The 16,232-nt window shown below is 40.1% G+C and overlaps 2 protein-coding genes across 3 annotated transcripts in view; one reads left to right on the plus strand and one right to left on the minus strand.

Moving 5' to 3' along the window:
• The window catches only part of LOC119177156 (uncharacterized), an 83,459-nt gene extending 79,476 nt beyond the window's left edge, over window positions 1-3,983 (minus strand). The window contains exons 1-3 of the mRNA XM_037428556.2: window positions 3,350-3,983; window positions 2,403-2,620; window positions 994-1,112 (exon numbers count right to left, since the gene is read on the minus strand). Coding sequence (XP_037284453.2) covers window positions 994-1,112; window positions 2,403-2,620; window positions 3,350-3,365 — 353 coding nt within the window. The 5' untranslated portion in view covers window positions 3,366-3,983. The remainder of the gene's footprint in view (window positions 1-993; window positions 1,113-2,402; window positions 2,621-3,349) is intronic.
• Window positions 1-16,232, plus strand: part of LOC119177155 (solute carrier family 66 member 2) — a 59,246-nt gene that overhangs the window by 4,910 nt on the left and 38,104 nt on the right. The window contains exons 2-5 of one of the 2 annotated variants that reach the window (XM_075878232.1): window positions 4,149-4,249; window positions 8,150-8,423; window positions 10,428-10,564; window positions 15,385-15,453. In XM_075878232.1, coding sequence (XP_075734347.1) covers window positions 8,185-8,423; window positions 10,428-10,564; window positions 15,385-15,453 — 445 coding nt within the window. In that variant the 5' untranslated portion in view covers window positions 4,149-4,249; window positions 8,150-8,184. Of the gene's footprint in view, window positions 1-4,028; window positions 4,250-8,149; window positions 8,424-10,427; window positions 10,565-15,384; window positions 15,454-16,232 lie in introns of those variants that run through there. The other variant, XM_037428554.2, reaches the window with a different exon arrangement.

A 16,232-nucleotide genomic window follows, 5' to 3' on the forward strand; every position in this document is an offset into this window, starting at 1 on the left:
CGATTCTAACATACTTTTTGCTTTGAGTGCTTCTTTTTCGGTTGCTGTTTTTAAGCACAAATGCTAGACCTTTGCTGTTACTGTGTAGTTGTCAAAAGAGAGTGCCCCGATTCTCAAGTCTGATATGTGCATACCTTTTTAAGTTTATTTTATATAGTTTGCAAAAACAGAAAAGATTAAATGTTACTGTCATATTAAGGCACAGACAACCCTAGAAGAAAAAGGAAGATTGAATCAGAGCAAATGTAATTCAAGAGCAGTATAAAAGAGACAAAAATCCAAAAGAAAGGAATGGAAGCTGATTGCTACCCAAATTGAAACTGACAGTTGCCTTTTTCACACATTTTTCAGTTTATTACATCAATATTTCCATGCATTTTGAGTAATCATGGAGTACGACAGATCTAGTACTGTGCTCTTTATGTCATAGTGTTCATTTTGTAAGGGTGGTGAGGGACCAAGCAGAGCATGATTTGGCAGTTTTCATTACTGTTAATGAATTAGATGCCTCGTTAAGAGCAAAAAAGCACAAGAAAAGTGTGCATGAGTTGTTAGTCTAGAATTGCAGGGGCACTAACAAAAAAAAAGGTAAAGCTAGAAACACACAGAAAAGTCAATACAAATGTTACTGAATTTGTAAACGGAACTTAACCAAGAAGACTGACACTGTAGCTGTTATGCTATGGACAGATGTGTTGGCACACTGAATAGAGCACCAATAGCAATTTTCTATATGCAAGATAGTGCATTGACACACAAGTAGCATTTTTATTTTCCTATGAACACATGAGCCCGACAGGCTGAACACCTCATCTACATCTGACAGTGAAACGATTTGCCCAGTGCTTCACCATTTGACAATACAGCCAATAAATTCCGCACTATCGAAATGCAGCATTATGGTTAGCTACCCTAACTAGCTTACTAATGAAAAATCCAAAATTTTTTGTTTGTGTACTAGACTGCCACCATGCATGATTACTCAGGCATTACCTCCAGTTACTGGGTCCATGAGCCCCAGCAGAATGGAGCTCCAATGTCCCCTCAGCTGGTTCTTTGCTAATATCATGCTGACGGGGCTGTGAGGCATGTGGTTGGTCTTGCTGGATGTCCTGAAATAATGCCATACAAGCTAGTAAGACAGTTCTTGTTCTTGAAAGGGACCTTAACAGAGAGCAAATGAAGAACTGAGAACGGGACCTCAATGTGAAACGGACCCTTTAACGCAAATAAGATTAGCGGTATGGGTAATTATCTTATTTACAGTTAAAACTGGCTACTAAGTATGTTAATGAAAATCAAGCTGCTTAAACGCTGTAGCTTAAGTAGTATACAGACGCACACACAATATTTTACTGATTTCCTTATTCTTCTTGCTCGTGGTACATTGGAGGTTCTGAATGGGACAGCCAATGCCTTAATGTGAGATATGAGGGTTTTTTGGCCTAAAGCCTGTTCATCAGATTCCATACTATATGACTTTTATGGCTGAGTAGATGTTATAGATTCCCCCCCAATAGTGGTGGGTTACACTTTCAGTGTTGGGTCACACATACATACCTATACACCTAGCAACAAAAGTTCATGGGACAGAATATTTGCAGGAAAGCTTAACGGGACCAACAAATGACCAGGATGCACAATTAGATCACAGTAGAAATGAAAAGAACATGAAATATAGTGACATATTTGTTATAACATGGACATCAATAATGTGTGCATCGAGTTCAGAATGCCGTAATGTGCAACAGAGCCAAACATGGCAGGGCTATGAGCTACGAATGCCCCACAAATTCTGAGAGACAATTCATTCTTATCTGCAGGTCTTTCAGCAATCCGCAGTCCCTCAGCTTCATCAATACTGTTGTCTGCTCATGTCACCCACAAAAAAACCTGTACGTCTGCATGCACGAATGCATGCTTGCCTCTCTTCCTCCAAGCATGGTGAGAAGGAGCACTCTCGCTTGTTTCGCTCGTTGCGAACCCTCTTAAAAGAAATGTTAGACCATGAGTTGAAATGGTGATGCATATGAAATATTAGGCACCAGCAAGCACAATGCTGTTTCCTTTATGATAATATTTTTAAATTCACACAGAAATATAGGTATAATATGAGAAGTGACACTATGGAAACTTTTTGCATGCTGCACATTTTCCATAGATGCAATTGACAAGAGTAATTTTGTTTTGAACTAAAGTAGCCTTAATTCCTGACTTCTGAGTTTCTGCTACATCATTTCAGTCACTTGCATTGTTGGCACTCACAAATAGTATGAGAGTTCTCAGACATTAAAAGTCTGCTTGAAGTATTTTGCACTGTTTTTCAAGTGCTTATAAAATGGCTCGCAAAAGATACACAGTGATTCACTAGCTCAATGATTCGCTAAAAGATGCCTACTCACCACATGGGAGTGGAACTGTATGAAGTTTCTAGTCACACTGCTTGATGGGCTGTGGTGAGAGGTCACATGAAGCACAGGTTCTACGCAATGGGACGCTTCTTCCTGTTGCCTGTGTGCCAAAAAACTTTCTATGTCTGAAAAGGTGGCACGGCATTTGCCACATATGTGAATGTCACCACAGTCTCCTGATGTCAATGGCATCGTGACAAGTTCTGCTCCTGCAAGCATAACCATCAAGTTAAAAGAAACAGTTCAAACTTTTTTATTACACGAACCTAATTATACTCTGCTGAATGTCCCGACTATATGCAGCTATAAACATACAGTGTGCCCATCACACATAAGTAAACAGCACCTGCCACCTTCGGAAATGTCTATAAAATAGCCAGAAGTCTGTAAAGCTTGAATGCAGGAACAGCGCAACCTAGAAGTAGTTACTTCGTAACTACAGAAGCGAAAAAACAAGGACAGAAAAGAGCGCGAAAAACAGCGTTCTTTGCTGTCCTTGTTTTTTCGCTTCCGTAGTTACGAAGTAACTACTTCTAGGTTGCGCTGTTCCTGCATTCAGTTATGTCCTACCAACTTGCCCAAGCTTCCACGCTTGTAAAGCTTCTTAGCAATTTTTTCATGTGATGATGATATCACCATGTTGTCACCAACAATGTTAAGCAGCATGCCTACTTTGGCAAGCCAGTAAGATATGATAAGCTGCTCTGCATAGCAATTCGAGTATTCTCGCACGTCATGTTGGAGATTTTTTGTTGCACATGGACACAGAAAAGCTGAAGTGAGTGTTGCTTGTCTCTCCCTATGCCCAATATTTTGCTATTATACACAAATTTTTTTTCCCCCTTGAACTGAAGCAGTGACACTGGAGTCTGAATATGAATAGAGAAGACGACTTCAACATCAACCATGCTGCACTTATGCAAATAAAAAAGATTTACCAGTCGTGTCAATCATGTTTCAGCACAGTTTCAGAGCTTTGACAATCCTCTTGCTTCAGGGCAGCATCAACCTAGTACTGTGCTCCTACGTCTGGGCGACTGTGGCAAGGCTTTCGTTTATTTATGTAGACAGGACAACACAAAGTCACAATCTGCATCATATTTTCGTTTGTGTACTTCATTTGCAAAAAAGATGTCAGAGTCTAAGGACATATCTTTGTCTGCAAAGAGAACGAATTGAAACACGGCCGATGCTACGAGAGAGCAAGTTCCTCCAGAAAACACCCACATCCACTCCACATGGCTCAGCGTTTAACCACACTAGAATGGCTTGAAGGGGTAGCTCTTTGTGGACGCACACCACAATCATCACACGATCACAGAAGAACTATGGCAAGCGTCGAACGACTCAATCAGGAAAATTTGCATGACACATGGCATCACGGCGGTGCAGGCAGTCAGGATAGCAATTTCTTGTGGCTACTTGTGGCTTTGTTACACGTTCAGTTTCGGTTTCGGTTTCTTCTAGTGAACGAGCTGCATGAACTAATGTGTGCCGAAATCAATCGCGGAGGTGATCCGACGTAAATGTGAAGCTACTGCACAGGATACACAGCTGGCGATAAATGAATAAGCGATACTACAGGGGGGGGGGGGGGGGGGATCCATACTCATTTTGTTCCACCAAGAACTCTTCCTCAGGCGCGCAAGCTAGGCTAGGACGTGAAAATTGCTGGGTGTTTACACTTGCCGTCGAAACAGCTCAAACGTATGTACTACTTACTTTCGTATTTTCTAGCGAAAGGCGGAAGCGCTGCGCCAAGGGGACTAAGCGACGGCAGCTCCGTACAGCCCGCCTAGTCAGCAATGACATCGATGCCGCGGTGTCAATCGTCAATTGTGAGTACAGCAAATGTGCTGCCTAAATGACTTCACATAGCAACATAAGGCTGCTTCACATGTAGCTGTTGCCACTGCGTTGAGCCATCTCGACGTGTCGCTCGTGTTTATGCTACCAATATAACAGCTGTTCGAATTTTTTAAACAGCTAATTGCTTCTGACTAGAAGTAAAAAAAAAAAAAACAATTGGTAGAACGCATGCACAAGCACGTGCATACCTGTTTAATGTTCATAATGAACGGTTAACGCGCAGCTTTCGAGTCGTAAGGGGGTCTGTTCTCATAACGGGAAATTGTCGGCGTAATGAAATCGTTGCATTTTTATAAATATTTTTTTTCTTGATGGCAACCGTTAATTGAGTCGAACTTTCAGTAATGATAGGTGGCACAGGGGTTTGGTGCACAACCCAGTGTGGTCCCGCCAACCGCTCTTTTAGTCACCACCATAAAGCTTAGTCATCATATGGATGGCACTCCGGCAGTTTCTAGAAGGACGGCGTTTATTATTTCGTGCTTGTCAAACGTAGATACAGTGCGTGAAACAAAGGAACACTTATTGAATTCAGATTTGTGGCCGTTACTCTGCTTGAGCGATGTGCATTTGCAAATGTCTGCTTGACATATGTCTGCTTGACGTTTAGGACGAGCGCAGCGTGTAGTAGCATAAAATAATAACGTCACTTGCAATGAGTGAACTCTTTCTCTAGATGCATGCGATCTTGTGATTTGCATGTTTGTTTCGCTGGCATTTATACTTTAAGTTTATCATAAGACACACCAACTTAGGAACTTGTTGACCAGTGTCTCATGTAACTGATTGATGTTAGAAGCTATAAATATGCATATTTCAAACCAAGCACTCTTTATTAAGTTTCTATAGCTAGTTTTCGTATATTATGTCACCTTAAATATACAACATGTAGTGCTTGCAGCATGACAAAATTTTTTATAGATTACTATGAGAGGGGTACAAATATTCAAAACTGTTTCATAACAAGCTGCACGTTTTCCTTTTTGAATGGCGAAAATTGTACACAGCTTACAGATCTATCACATTGGTGTGGCAAAAACAAAAAATATAAATACAGGCCAAAACAAAAGTTCATTGGCATTAGGTTACAGCTGAAAGTACATATTTCATTCCTTCTACAAAACTCCTGTTTGGTAAGAGTCACTACTTTGGCTTGAAACTCGCCACATTGGTCTAGTGGTCGTCGTGCTTGCCACGACGACTGTATTTTTGATGGAGGTGAAAATGCTTACCACCTATGTGCTTCCATTTAGATGCATGGTAGAAAAACCAACATGGTAAAAATTTACGAATCCATTCACTACAGCGACCCTCATAATCATGTCATGGTTTTGGGATGTTAAATGCCAATAGTTATAGTTACTCTGACTTGAAATAGCAATGTACAGGACTCATTGTCATATGGTTTACTACTGGCTTTAAATTAGTTAGCTATACTGAAAGTAGTTGGTTGCTATTGACAAAGACCTGCTGCACAGAAGTGTATTTCTTGAGGAATTTCTGTTACGGTAAGTGGGAGGAAAGTAAATACGCAGTTGGTTCCTTCAGACAATTGCAGCTAAGTGACAGAAGTTAGCTGAATGCTGCCGTGTTATTTAGGCTCTTTATCTAGCAGGCACTGGTGATAAATTAATAATGATACTCTTTCTAGTGCTAGGCACAAATAGGGAACATGTTGGCATGTGCCTTGATAAGTCTGCACCTGTAATCTTTGCAATCATTCGCAGTTGATCTCGGAAGAAGTAGCAGCCATTAGATGTTACAGGTGCTTTGTCAGGCCATCTCTTTGAGCACTTCAGATAACTGTGATGTACTGTGATGCAGGTTTGTTAATGGCATCTGTAAGAAATGTTTATTAAGCTACACATGTTGTTTGGGCAGTTTCAAGAGTGATATTAAATCACTATTTGTCACCTGTAGTTACAGGCAAAAAGCTCTAGTTTTGGTGTGAAGTTATTGGAATCTGAAGTGAGTAAAGTTGATGTGCATGTAACTTATGCAAGAACTTCGGTTTGCACAATGATATGTTAAGGTTCCTTTGATCTCGGGTTATACTTTTTGAAGTCCTTGGTCTAAATGTGAGTTTTGGTTAAGTTTTTAAAAAGCACAACGTGGGAGCATTTGCAGTTTTTTTAATGTCTAGCAGTTCAAAGTTGGAGATTTTTGTGGTAGGTTTCTCTATCTCCTGTAGTGGTCTTCATTTAATGCTACTTAAAAATATTTAATTGATTTAAGCTAGCTATGCTCCTCACACAAACATTCATTTAAAAATAAAACTGCTTGCCAAGCGTATCACCAATTCATCTGATTAACTTTGGCGTGTGGGCATAGTTGGTAATAATGCTTTATAAAATAACTACATGAAATAACAAATTCATGCTTGCTAATGTCTTTATTTTGTACTTTGCACTTCTTATTAAGAAAGAAAAGAAAGTACAAAGGAGTGCACATGGGCTTGTGTCATAAAGGGCACGATATGCATTTCCCTTATCTTGCAAGCTTTTGTTGACATTAGTAAGCATATCTTGAATTTTTTTTTTCAGCATTTCGGTTTTCAGTCTACAGCTCTCAAACCCCTTGTTCTTATCTGCTATCATGTTATTTTACTGTTTCTTGCCTACACACTTACAAAAAAAGCCAGCTCGGCAACACTTTTTGTGAACATCATAGTTGGACAAGACCTTCTTTACATCAGTTAGTGTTCATATGCAGAACAATGTTAGTGCTGTGTTCATTTCCTAGCATGTTATCACTGTTTATATGTATGTGACATATTTGAAATGTGATGCCATGTGCAACTGTTGTGATCTTCCAAGTGAGGCTACCAAAAGGCAACAAAGAATCGTTCAACTCAGAGCCAATAGGTGGTGAATGTATAGTACAAGTTGGTTTTTGCTAAACCGTTATGCTAAAAAGAGGAAGGTACCATGTTCTTACTTATGTAATTTTAATACATCTTGGCGACTTGAAGTAGGACAGTATTAATTATTTGTAACTCTTGCATTTATTATTATCTTTCTTTAAAATGTAAATTGGGGGAGGAATCAGTTTATTGTAATTTTCATTAAACTTCTTTGGAGTATGAAATTGGAAATCGGTAACTGAATAATTGAGTTTAAAAAAAAAGAAAGTGAGATATACCTGGCCATGGTGGGTGTGAAGTTGCATAAGTTATTAAAAGTTTGTTACTGAGTTTAACTCTGCTTTTTTACTCTATACCACATAAATGGTTGTGCATATCATTGTTTAATTTTGCTATTTATGCTTTCATCTCTTGAGGTTTTCCTGCTTTATCTTCTGTATGATGCTTCAAGTGTTAGAGGAGATCTTGACACTTGTGGCGAAAAAACATTACATGTTCATGCAAGCATGGAGCAGTTTACCTCACTTGGACTTACTATTACAGTATACATCACTATTCTGTAGCTTTGATTACACTATACTTTTAAGCGGTCAGCAGCTGACATGATGATATTTAACAGTGAAAATAAATTTTATAACATTTTCAAACTTTGTTTTAGAAATCATTTGCATTAATTAAGTATTTTATATGGTACCATTTTCTCAAATAATTTCTTTCTTGACAAGCTCTAAAAGGAGGGAATGCATAGAAGATTATTCAAATATCAAGAAAGCATAAAAAATTGTCCTTTAAAACTATGTGCTCTAGTCCTGTTATGAGCAACACAGTTAGTGTTCAAGTGCTATTGTTCACGTGACTTTAGTTAACATTTCAACACCAACATGCACATACACCAAACAAACAGATCGGTTGTTCCTGTGTCTGTATTTAGAGTTACTGGCTCTTCATTATTTTTCATAGTGAAGAAGAAAGAGATGTGGCACTTACTCAGGTTGTTGGTTTTTAGCTGATCTTGTTGGCCAAGCTTCAAGCCAGAGAAACATGACAAGTGTGACCTCTGCTGGTCTATCCGGGGCCATGCAGTCTTTGAGCGAGACTGTCTTCATGGCTTCAATTAGCCAGTGGCTCTCATGGGGTGCGTCAGTGGCCATGATCTTTGGTGGAGTTGTTCCTTACATTCCCCAATACCGGGAGATCAAGAAGACTAGAAATACAGATGGCTTTTCAACCTGGGTCTGTCTAGCACTGTTGGTGGCCAACACCTTAAGGATACTATTTTGGTAAGTAACGTTCCAGTTGAACATGTCTTGTTAATGCATTTTGTGTGTGTTTAAAATGTGGTCTGTTGCCTGCACGACTGGGACACATGGCAGCCCTCGCAAAATGGCTGTCTTTTCCAACTGCCACCAGGTAAAGAGACAGGTTTATAATAACGCCATGTCTTGTGTTGAAAATGAGACAGATATAAAGAAGGGCATCAGCATAAATGTCATGCTGGCATGTAGCTATGCCAGTCTACCTGACTGAATTATTTTTAATATATCCTTAAAGGTTCCGTATACAACTTTACATCAGGGGTGGATGATATAAAAAATCTTATCTCTCATCTGCCAGCTTCACAAAAGGCACTGGGGATGTTCATGTGCTGCAGATAAAACTATGGAAGTATTAAACCAATGTACATTAGACGTAAAACCGACTGCATGCAAGCACTATGACATGGAAAAATATGTGGAGAAAATATCTGAATTCCGCTTAACCAAATATAATCTAACCAGTATGTAATGAAATATTTTCAATATATCAGTTGTCCAGTAATTTCTGAATTGTTTTAGTTCTTGCTGTTTTTGTACTAATTTGTTTAATGTGTATGGTAATATTTATCTGGTTAACTTTATTTTTATAATAACAGAAAAGAATGGCTTCTTATAATAACAGAAAACATTAGGTGGTCTTCAGTTCTTGTTGCCGATGTATTTAGGCTTGGTGACTTCATTGAGTGATGCTTTCGGGGTGTGGGAGCGTACGGATGCAGGATGCCAAGACGCATGTACATGTTTTTGCACTCCCATACTATGAAGGACATTATAACATCTAGCCTAGCTCTCTATTGTCCTCCAAATGATGGTTCATTCGCATTTAATAGGACAAATTGTTGAGGTCTTATGCAAAATCTGGCAGTCATCGATACTGACTTTCTCACTTCAGCTGCAATAGCAAGGAAGGAAAAAAGTGATAGAGCTTCTCTGTTTTGATTAAGGTGGTGCCTTTGTGTATATCAGTATCAATGCCAGCCGCTCATGTGCTCTGGAATTAAAGGGGCCCTGAAACGCTTTAAGAACATATCGAGGAAATATTTATCTGTAGATTAAGTCCCTGTAAAGATGCCAGCACAGTTATTATTGTGTTGAATTTTACAAATTTATGAATTATGAAAATGGGCTAAAAATCGCTTGTTCGCTTCTTTGCAATGTCATCAAGTACAGAGCTAATGGACTCCAGTGGGCTCACGTGGTATTGGTCAGTTTCTTGATTTCGATAACATTTTCACAAGGAGTGTAATTATTAATGTTTAGTTAATGATGAATAATAAGAGAGGGAATGGAAAGGAGGATCATCACATCAGCTGATAACTGCGTGATCTGATTGGTACATAAATGACGTACTACTTCCAATTTCACGGTGACTCGAGGCAGCCCATGTGGCGCAGTTGTTTCAAAAATAGGGTGGACGTGCTTGAAACATAAGGAGGCACTTTGTGAGAGGCTTGTGTACTTATATTTAGGTGCACGTTAAAAGAACACGAGATAATCAAAATTGTCAGAGCCGTCTGTTACGATGTCCTCCATAATCATACTGTTGGTGTGGGACCACTGCAATTTTATATTTGCTGAAAGGGAGGGAGCTCTGAAAGTTGGCCTGGAAAATATTTCTACGTGTGCCTTGTGTTTGGAGAATATCATATTAACTTTTCACAGTTCTGTCTGTATTGTAGTTATGGTGCTTCAAGTTTTATGGGTATAGATAGCACTTGATACTTTTCTTCACAAGGAGGGCAACAATACGAAGCACATAGGCACCTGAAAATTTTGTAAAATTGCAATCTTTTAATTGCATCTGATACAAATCTGTCATAATTGTCTTGACTTCATGCTGTAATAAAAATAAATAAATAAGAGCTTGGAGTCCCTGCTTTGTTCTTGAAGAAAATATAAATTTTGAGACTCGTTTTTTTTTTTTTTTGCCTTATCCACAATACTTGGTATCTTACACTCATTTTGCAGGTTTGGACGTCCTTTCGAGCTTCCATTGTTGGTCCAGAGTGTTGTTATGTCTGCCAGTATGTTCCTTATGCTCCGACTTTGTGTGAAGACACGCAACCTTAGTACCATCGTGCCTCAGCCAAGGCACGCATTTGCAGGTGATACTTATTATTTTTTGCATTTTTCTTCCCCTTGTTCTCCATCTTCAATTGTCTATGCTTTTATTTTTCTCCTTTATTACTAGATTATGGCAGGAACTTCTGCTGAAAAACTTGCCTTGGCGATATTTGAAATACAATAATACAGGCAGTACCATTTCTGGGCACACACGCACACACTCTCACATAAAACAGATCTGTAGGTCTTTAACAAGTTGGGGCAGCTAGACAAGTTGGTGGGATAACATGTGGTTGAACAGTGTCATGGATGTTGTTTAGAGCTGAGATGATTTTCTGTTATGTCAATGACTAAAATTTTTATGTGGATATTTTTTAATGCCACTGATTTCAGCAGAGCCATAATTGACATTTTGAAGTTATTTCATAAGGAAGTACTTTGTCTGCATTTCACAATAAAAAGAATATCTGATGACAGCCGTATAGTATTTCAAGGTTTGTTATCAGGGGCAGTGCCAGGGGTAGGCACGGGAATGCTGGAGCCTTACGAAAATCCACTCCCTGTACAGGCACTTGATATGGTCCTTAAATGGCTTATTAAGGCGCACATCAAGCGGCTGCAGCTGTGATGTCATCCCCCTCAGGATGACTACGAGCTTGGTGTGGGAGTCGCGCAGCAGTTGCTTTATGGAGTCAGTCAGGTGACACCGAAACCACTGAAGTACAAGCATCAAAGGGAGCCCCAGCAGTACTCCAGACTGTTGACACCACACGGACTTTATCCAGTAAAGCACTAGCGATTCGTCACTCTACCCCTTGTCCTGGCAGCAGACAACAACATTTTTTGGGTACTAATCCCCATTCGACAGCGTCTTTCGTTGGAACATCACGTAGGGTGGTAGCTTGCGACCATCTGCAAGGCAGGGCAGCATTACAGCCACCCGCGTTTTTTCGTTCACAGTCAATTGCACCATAACTTGCCTGGAGCCCTTCTGATTCACCGTCAGCACCGAGCGCATATCCAGGTAAACCGGCATTTGATCCTCGTTGCTGAACTGGCCCAGCTGAAAGTGGACAGCCTTTCGCAACGCAAACTTCTTACTTACTTTGGAAACTTCACAAGGTCTTCTTTGTAGCTCTTTGGTAGCTTCTGCGATATCGACGTACACGGACGTAGGGAGAACCCAGCGCGGCGCATGAAGAGAGACACCTAATGCTTGCTCGCTTTGAAATCCTACCGCTGAATGCCTTTGTCTTGGGCGATCTTGCTTGCCTTTGCTTGTAGCAGCTCGATGTTAACAGTGAGATGTACAACTCGTTGCTCTCGCTCAAAGTCTGCGAGTTCTCGTTTCATGTCAGGAAACTCTCTTTTTTTTGGTCCACAGAAGCTTTTTCGCTGGCTGCTGCAAGCAAAGAGGGTGTCCTTCTGTTTCCGTAATCGCTAATACTCCGCTCGTTGACTCCGAATTGCCGCTCCGCGGTACATTTGCCAACGGTTTCGCCAGCAGCGATAACTTTCCTTTTAAAAACAGCTTATTACTGCCTGCGCGGTGCTGACATGGCTTAAAATCATAGGAGCGAAATCGTGGCTGTCGTTATAGGCGCCAAGTTAAAGCAAAGGCCACTGACCACTGTGGCACGCGTGGGTCTGTAAGACTAACGCCTGCTACCGCCAGTAACACTACCTAGCACCTAGCACAAAAGTGCGCAAACACCTGATAATGATGATAGCACCGCACTATGCCGAAACAAAAACTGAATTTTGGCCAAAAGTTCTTGGGACCCGCATATAATATGGGGACAAAATTTTGTACCCTAATATTTAAAAAAAACAAAATTTCTGGCTATATGCGGGCTATTATAGTATGCCCTCTGCGGTTCTTGAGAGCAGCTTTTCTTTATTGTCCTCTGGCAGACACGGCCACATTGCTCTTCTACAGCGAAGAGTAAGGTTCTTTTATGTCGTGGAACACCAGGTCCATTCATTGCTGGCTTTAAACACTGTCACCGGAACGCCTTAGTCTTGTGTGATGCCAGGCATGTTCACGCGTAGCATCTCCATTGAAAATGTGTAACCATTGCTCCCTGTCTTTCTTGAACTTCCGACCAGCCGCTAGATTTCCATTTTCTCTTGCAAAATTAATCGCTTTCATTTTGAAGCGGGTGGTCTAGCTCATATATATCCTTATTTTTTTTATTTTCATTAGTTGTGATGACCATAGTAGGCTTGTGAACAGAGGGGCTGAAACAATGAGAGTAATAATATTAAAATATCTGGAGTTTAACATCCCAAAACCATGGTTCGATTATGAGAGACACCGTAGTCGAGGCCTCTGGAAATTTAGACCATCTGGTGTTAGTCTTTAACGTGCACTGACATCGCGCAGTACACAGACCTCTACCATTTTTCCTTCATTGAAATGTGACCGCTGCGGTCAGGATCGAACCTCCGACCTTTGGGCCGAAACAGTTAAGCATAGAGTAGTGCGCGAGTTCAATACTGCTTGTGACTGGCAACTGGCGCATGAGAAAAATTAGAAGCACAAATGATTTAATAGTGGCACCGGCTATTCTTGGTTGTTTTGGTACCGTGTTTCCTGCTGTTTGGTTCAAATGGTGAGGGTCCACATGCCAGCAGTGGCAGTGCCTTGAAGGCTGTGTTATTTAGACTTGGCACAGGTGTCTTGTTCTGTCGTTGAAAAAAAAAAAAAAAAAGGAAGAAAATCTTTTGAGTTCTTGCGCCACACAGCTGGTAATGCTGCAAACCTTCTCAAATATCAAGGATGTCGCTAATACATAGTTTATTTTAAATGTCGTCATTGCATGAGTGTATATTGTAAGCTAACAGAAAAAATACTGGCTGCAATATTGCTGTGAAAATCCCGGCTGCTGGCCTCTCACACTTCTTCGTTCGCTATGTCAGCCATCTGCAAAAGCTAAGACGTTTGTGATCAAGTGCTCTGACAATGATCACCAGTCAATGTGAATACAGGAATCACTTTTGGCATGAAGTGGTGCCCACTACTGTTAGGATTCTAAAGTCGGTGGGATAATGAGAGCCCGATTCTCAGTGTATCTGCATGTAGTGTGTCACTTCACTCACGACTCCTCTTGCTCTCTGCAAGCACACAATGTCCAAGTTTGACATGTGGTAAGTCGCTATGCTTGCAGCCTACAGTGCAGAAAGGGAGACCCTTGTTGCATTGCACATTGTAAAAATTGCTCATTACGACATTAGGACAGTCAACAAAATCAGTTGTGTGTGTATAGTACTACTATTGTTCACCAATGAATTGTGCCCTGGGAACAATACATGGGGAGGCTGAAAACACAATTGTAGCAGCAATGCAATGTAAAGCTATGCTATTTGAATCAACTCATATACTTAAAATCCAAAACTGGTTGTAAGACAATGCAATCCTGAAAGCACTTTTATTTACAGCCAAACCATCTGTCACTTCCACTTTCGTTGACTAAGAATTGGTCTAAGAAGTGGAGGTAAGCGTCTTTGAGTTCAATATCATGAAAAGGGACTGTATTGGTATCCTATAACAGGTGGAGAGAGCACTTTTTTTTTTTTGCTGATTGAGATCGTTTTAAAGATTTTAGCCTTGTTGGTGGCGTCCAGTTTCTCACTGAGGGATATTGTTCAAGGTACCATATTTACATTTGCTTGACTGTAGTGCGACCACAATTGTGATGTGAGGGGTGACTCTTGATTGCATGCAGGAAGTAAAAATTGTTATTTCAGTATTCGATTATTATGCAAGGGTTGATTTTAGGAAGACAAAATTTATAAAATCTCCCGTTACATTACAAAAGTGAAAATCTATAAAAGCTCGCAATACATTACAATAAATGGGGTTAGTGAAAAATAGTTGTGCTTAGTATAACAAAGAACTACTGCCTGTACCTATGCTTATCACTGGCCAGACAGTGACAAGAGGAACTTACCCTTTCCAGTGGGTGTTCATGCAAGAAACATGTAGGATGTAAAACCTGTGTAGAATACATGTATACAGTCTATAGAACGCTCTGTATTCTGTATAGAGCACGTGGTGGTAAAGTGTTTGATATTGTTTGCTGATAGGTATGCTCTTTAGTGCCTTTGATCAACACTGTACTGCCCAGCTTATGGTATCTATGTTTTGGTATCATATTTTAGTGGCTATGGCCACCTAGTAATATTGCAGCTGCCGTAAAAAGATTTGTTCTCCGCTTTGATGGCCACGCTCTGTCATGCAGCGGAAAAGTGTGTCGGCAAGAAATACAACTAAATTACCTAATGCCTCTTTACCACTCACACCCGCAGCAGATTGAAATTATTGCTAGTGTCATTCTTTCTGGCAGCAGTTTTACTGTGACTATATTGAAATCATGGATAAACACGCACACCACATAATGCTCCATGGCGCGGCATTAATAAAAGTTGGCTATACTATAATATAATGAGAATTTTACTATACTCAAACCTTGATATAGTTAACCTGGATATAACGAAATAAAAGTAAAACAGCCTTTTTTGGTTATAATGAACTTATTTTCGTGTAAGATGCAGCTTTGTTTTAATGAGGTTTGAGAGTACATATATTGAAGTTGGTTACTATATTGATGTTTAACTGTATTGGCATTATATTTGAAGGAACCTGATGTGCAGATACTGGCAAGGCTTATAGGGTTTAAAAGCTTTTTGTGTGCTTTAAGGATGTATTGACCATCTGTGGGCCGCATTTATAGCTTGCTTTTAGTGCGTCCAGAGAAAGGACTTGCTGCGGATGCCATTGTACCAGAGCATGGAGCCTGTGCTATGTCATTGTTGCAATGGTTCTAACTTTGTATCTCTGTGTTGGTGGTTGGTTTAGAAAAACCAAGTGAAAACCCTGCCTGCCTCCAGATGGTGGATGTGGCCATTCGAGACCTCACCCTCTGGGGTAGGTGTGTCCACTCTTTCTCACACCACCAGTCTGTCCTGCATATTGTGTTGCACTACTGCATGATATTCTAGCTCAATGCTCAGCTTGGCTGCCTAGTATTGAACTCTCTTCTGTCCTACTTCCAAGGAATGGCTCTAACCTTTCACTGCACTTGTTTGTACAAAAATGAGTGTTCTTCTCTTTTTTCTTTTCAAAAGCTGCACATCTGGACTTTCTGTTTTCCACAAGTATTATATTTGTCACTTGCTCTTCTTGAAATCTTTAAATTTACCTTCTTGCCTTCCTATGTCAAGTTCTTTCATGTGTTTCTAGGTGCTTATGTTGCTCTTGGCTAGCCTTCTTTGAATAATCATATGATATAGAGAAAGTATGTGCTGATTGGTTCAATTCTATGTACCCAATTTATGAGGTTGAGTATATTTTCTTGCGATATTAGGGGTGCTTGTACAAACTTTATTGATAGGATTACGTTTTTTTTTCATGTAGAACCCTTTCCTGCATACAACTCACACTTTAAGTAACGTCCGTAAAATAAATGAATAAGATCACCTTGTAGTACCCACACATTTCAAGTGAGAAAATTAATTTTATAGTTTTATGGAAGTGACTCCTATTAATTGTGCTCAGAGTTTCTAAAAGTTTCATCTTGACCCAGTTTCAGCCCCAATGTAAGTGGTACGTCCTCACCTATCATTGGTTTCTACCATCACCACTTTTCTTACATTACTGATGAGTAATGCTCTAAAGCCATCATGCACACTAGAATACGTGCAACT

This window comes from Rhipicephalus microplus, chromosome X, assembly GCF_043290135.1.
Source record: "Rhipicephalus microplus isolate Deutch F79 chromosome X, USDA_Rmic, whole genome shotgun sequence".
Classification (NCBI taxonomy): domain Eukaryota; kingdom Metazoa; phylum Arthropoda; class Arachnida; order Ixodida; family Ixodidae; genus Rhipicephalus; species Rhipicephalus microplus.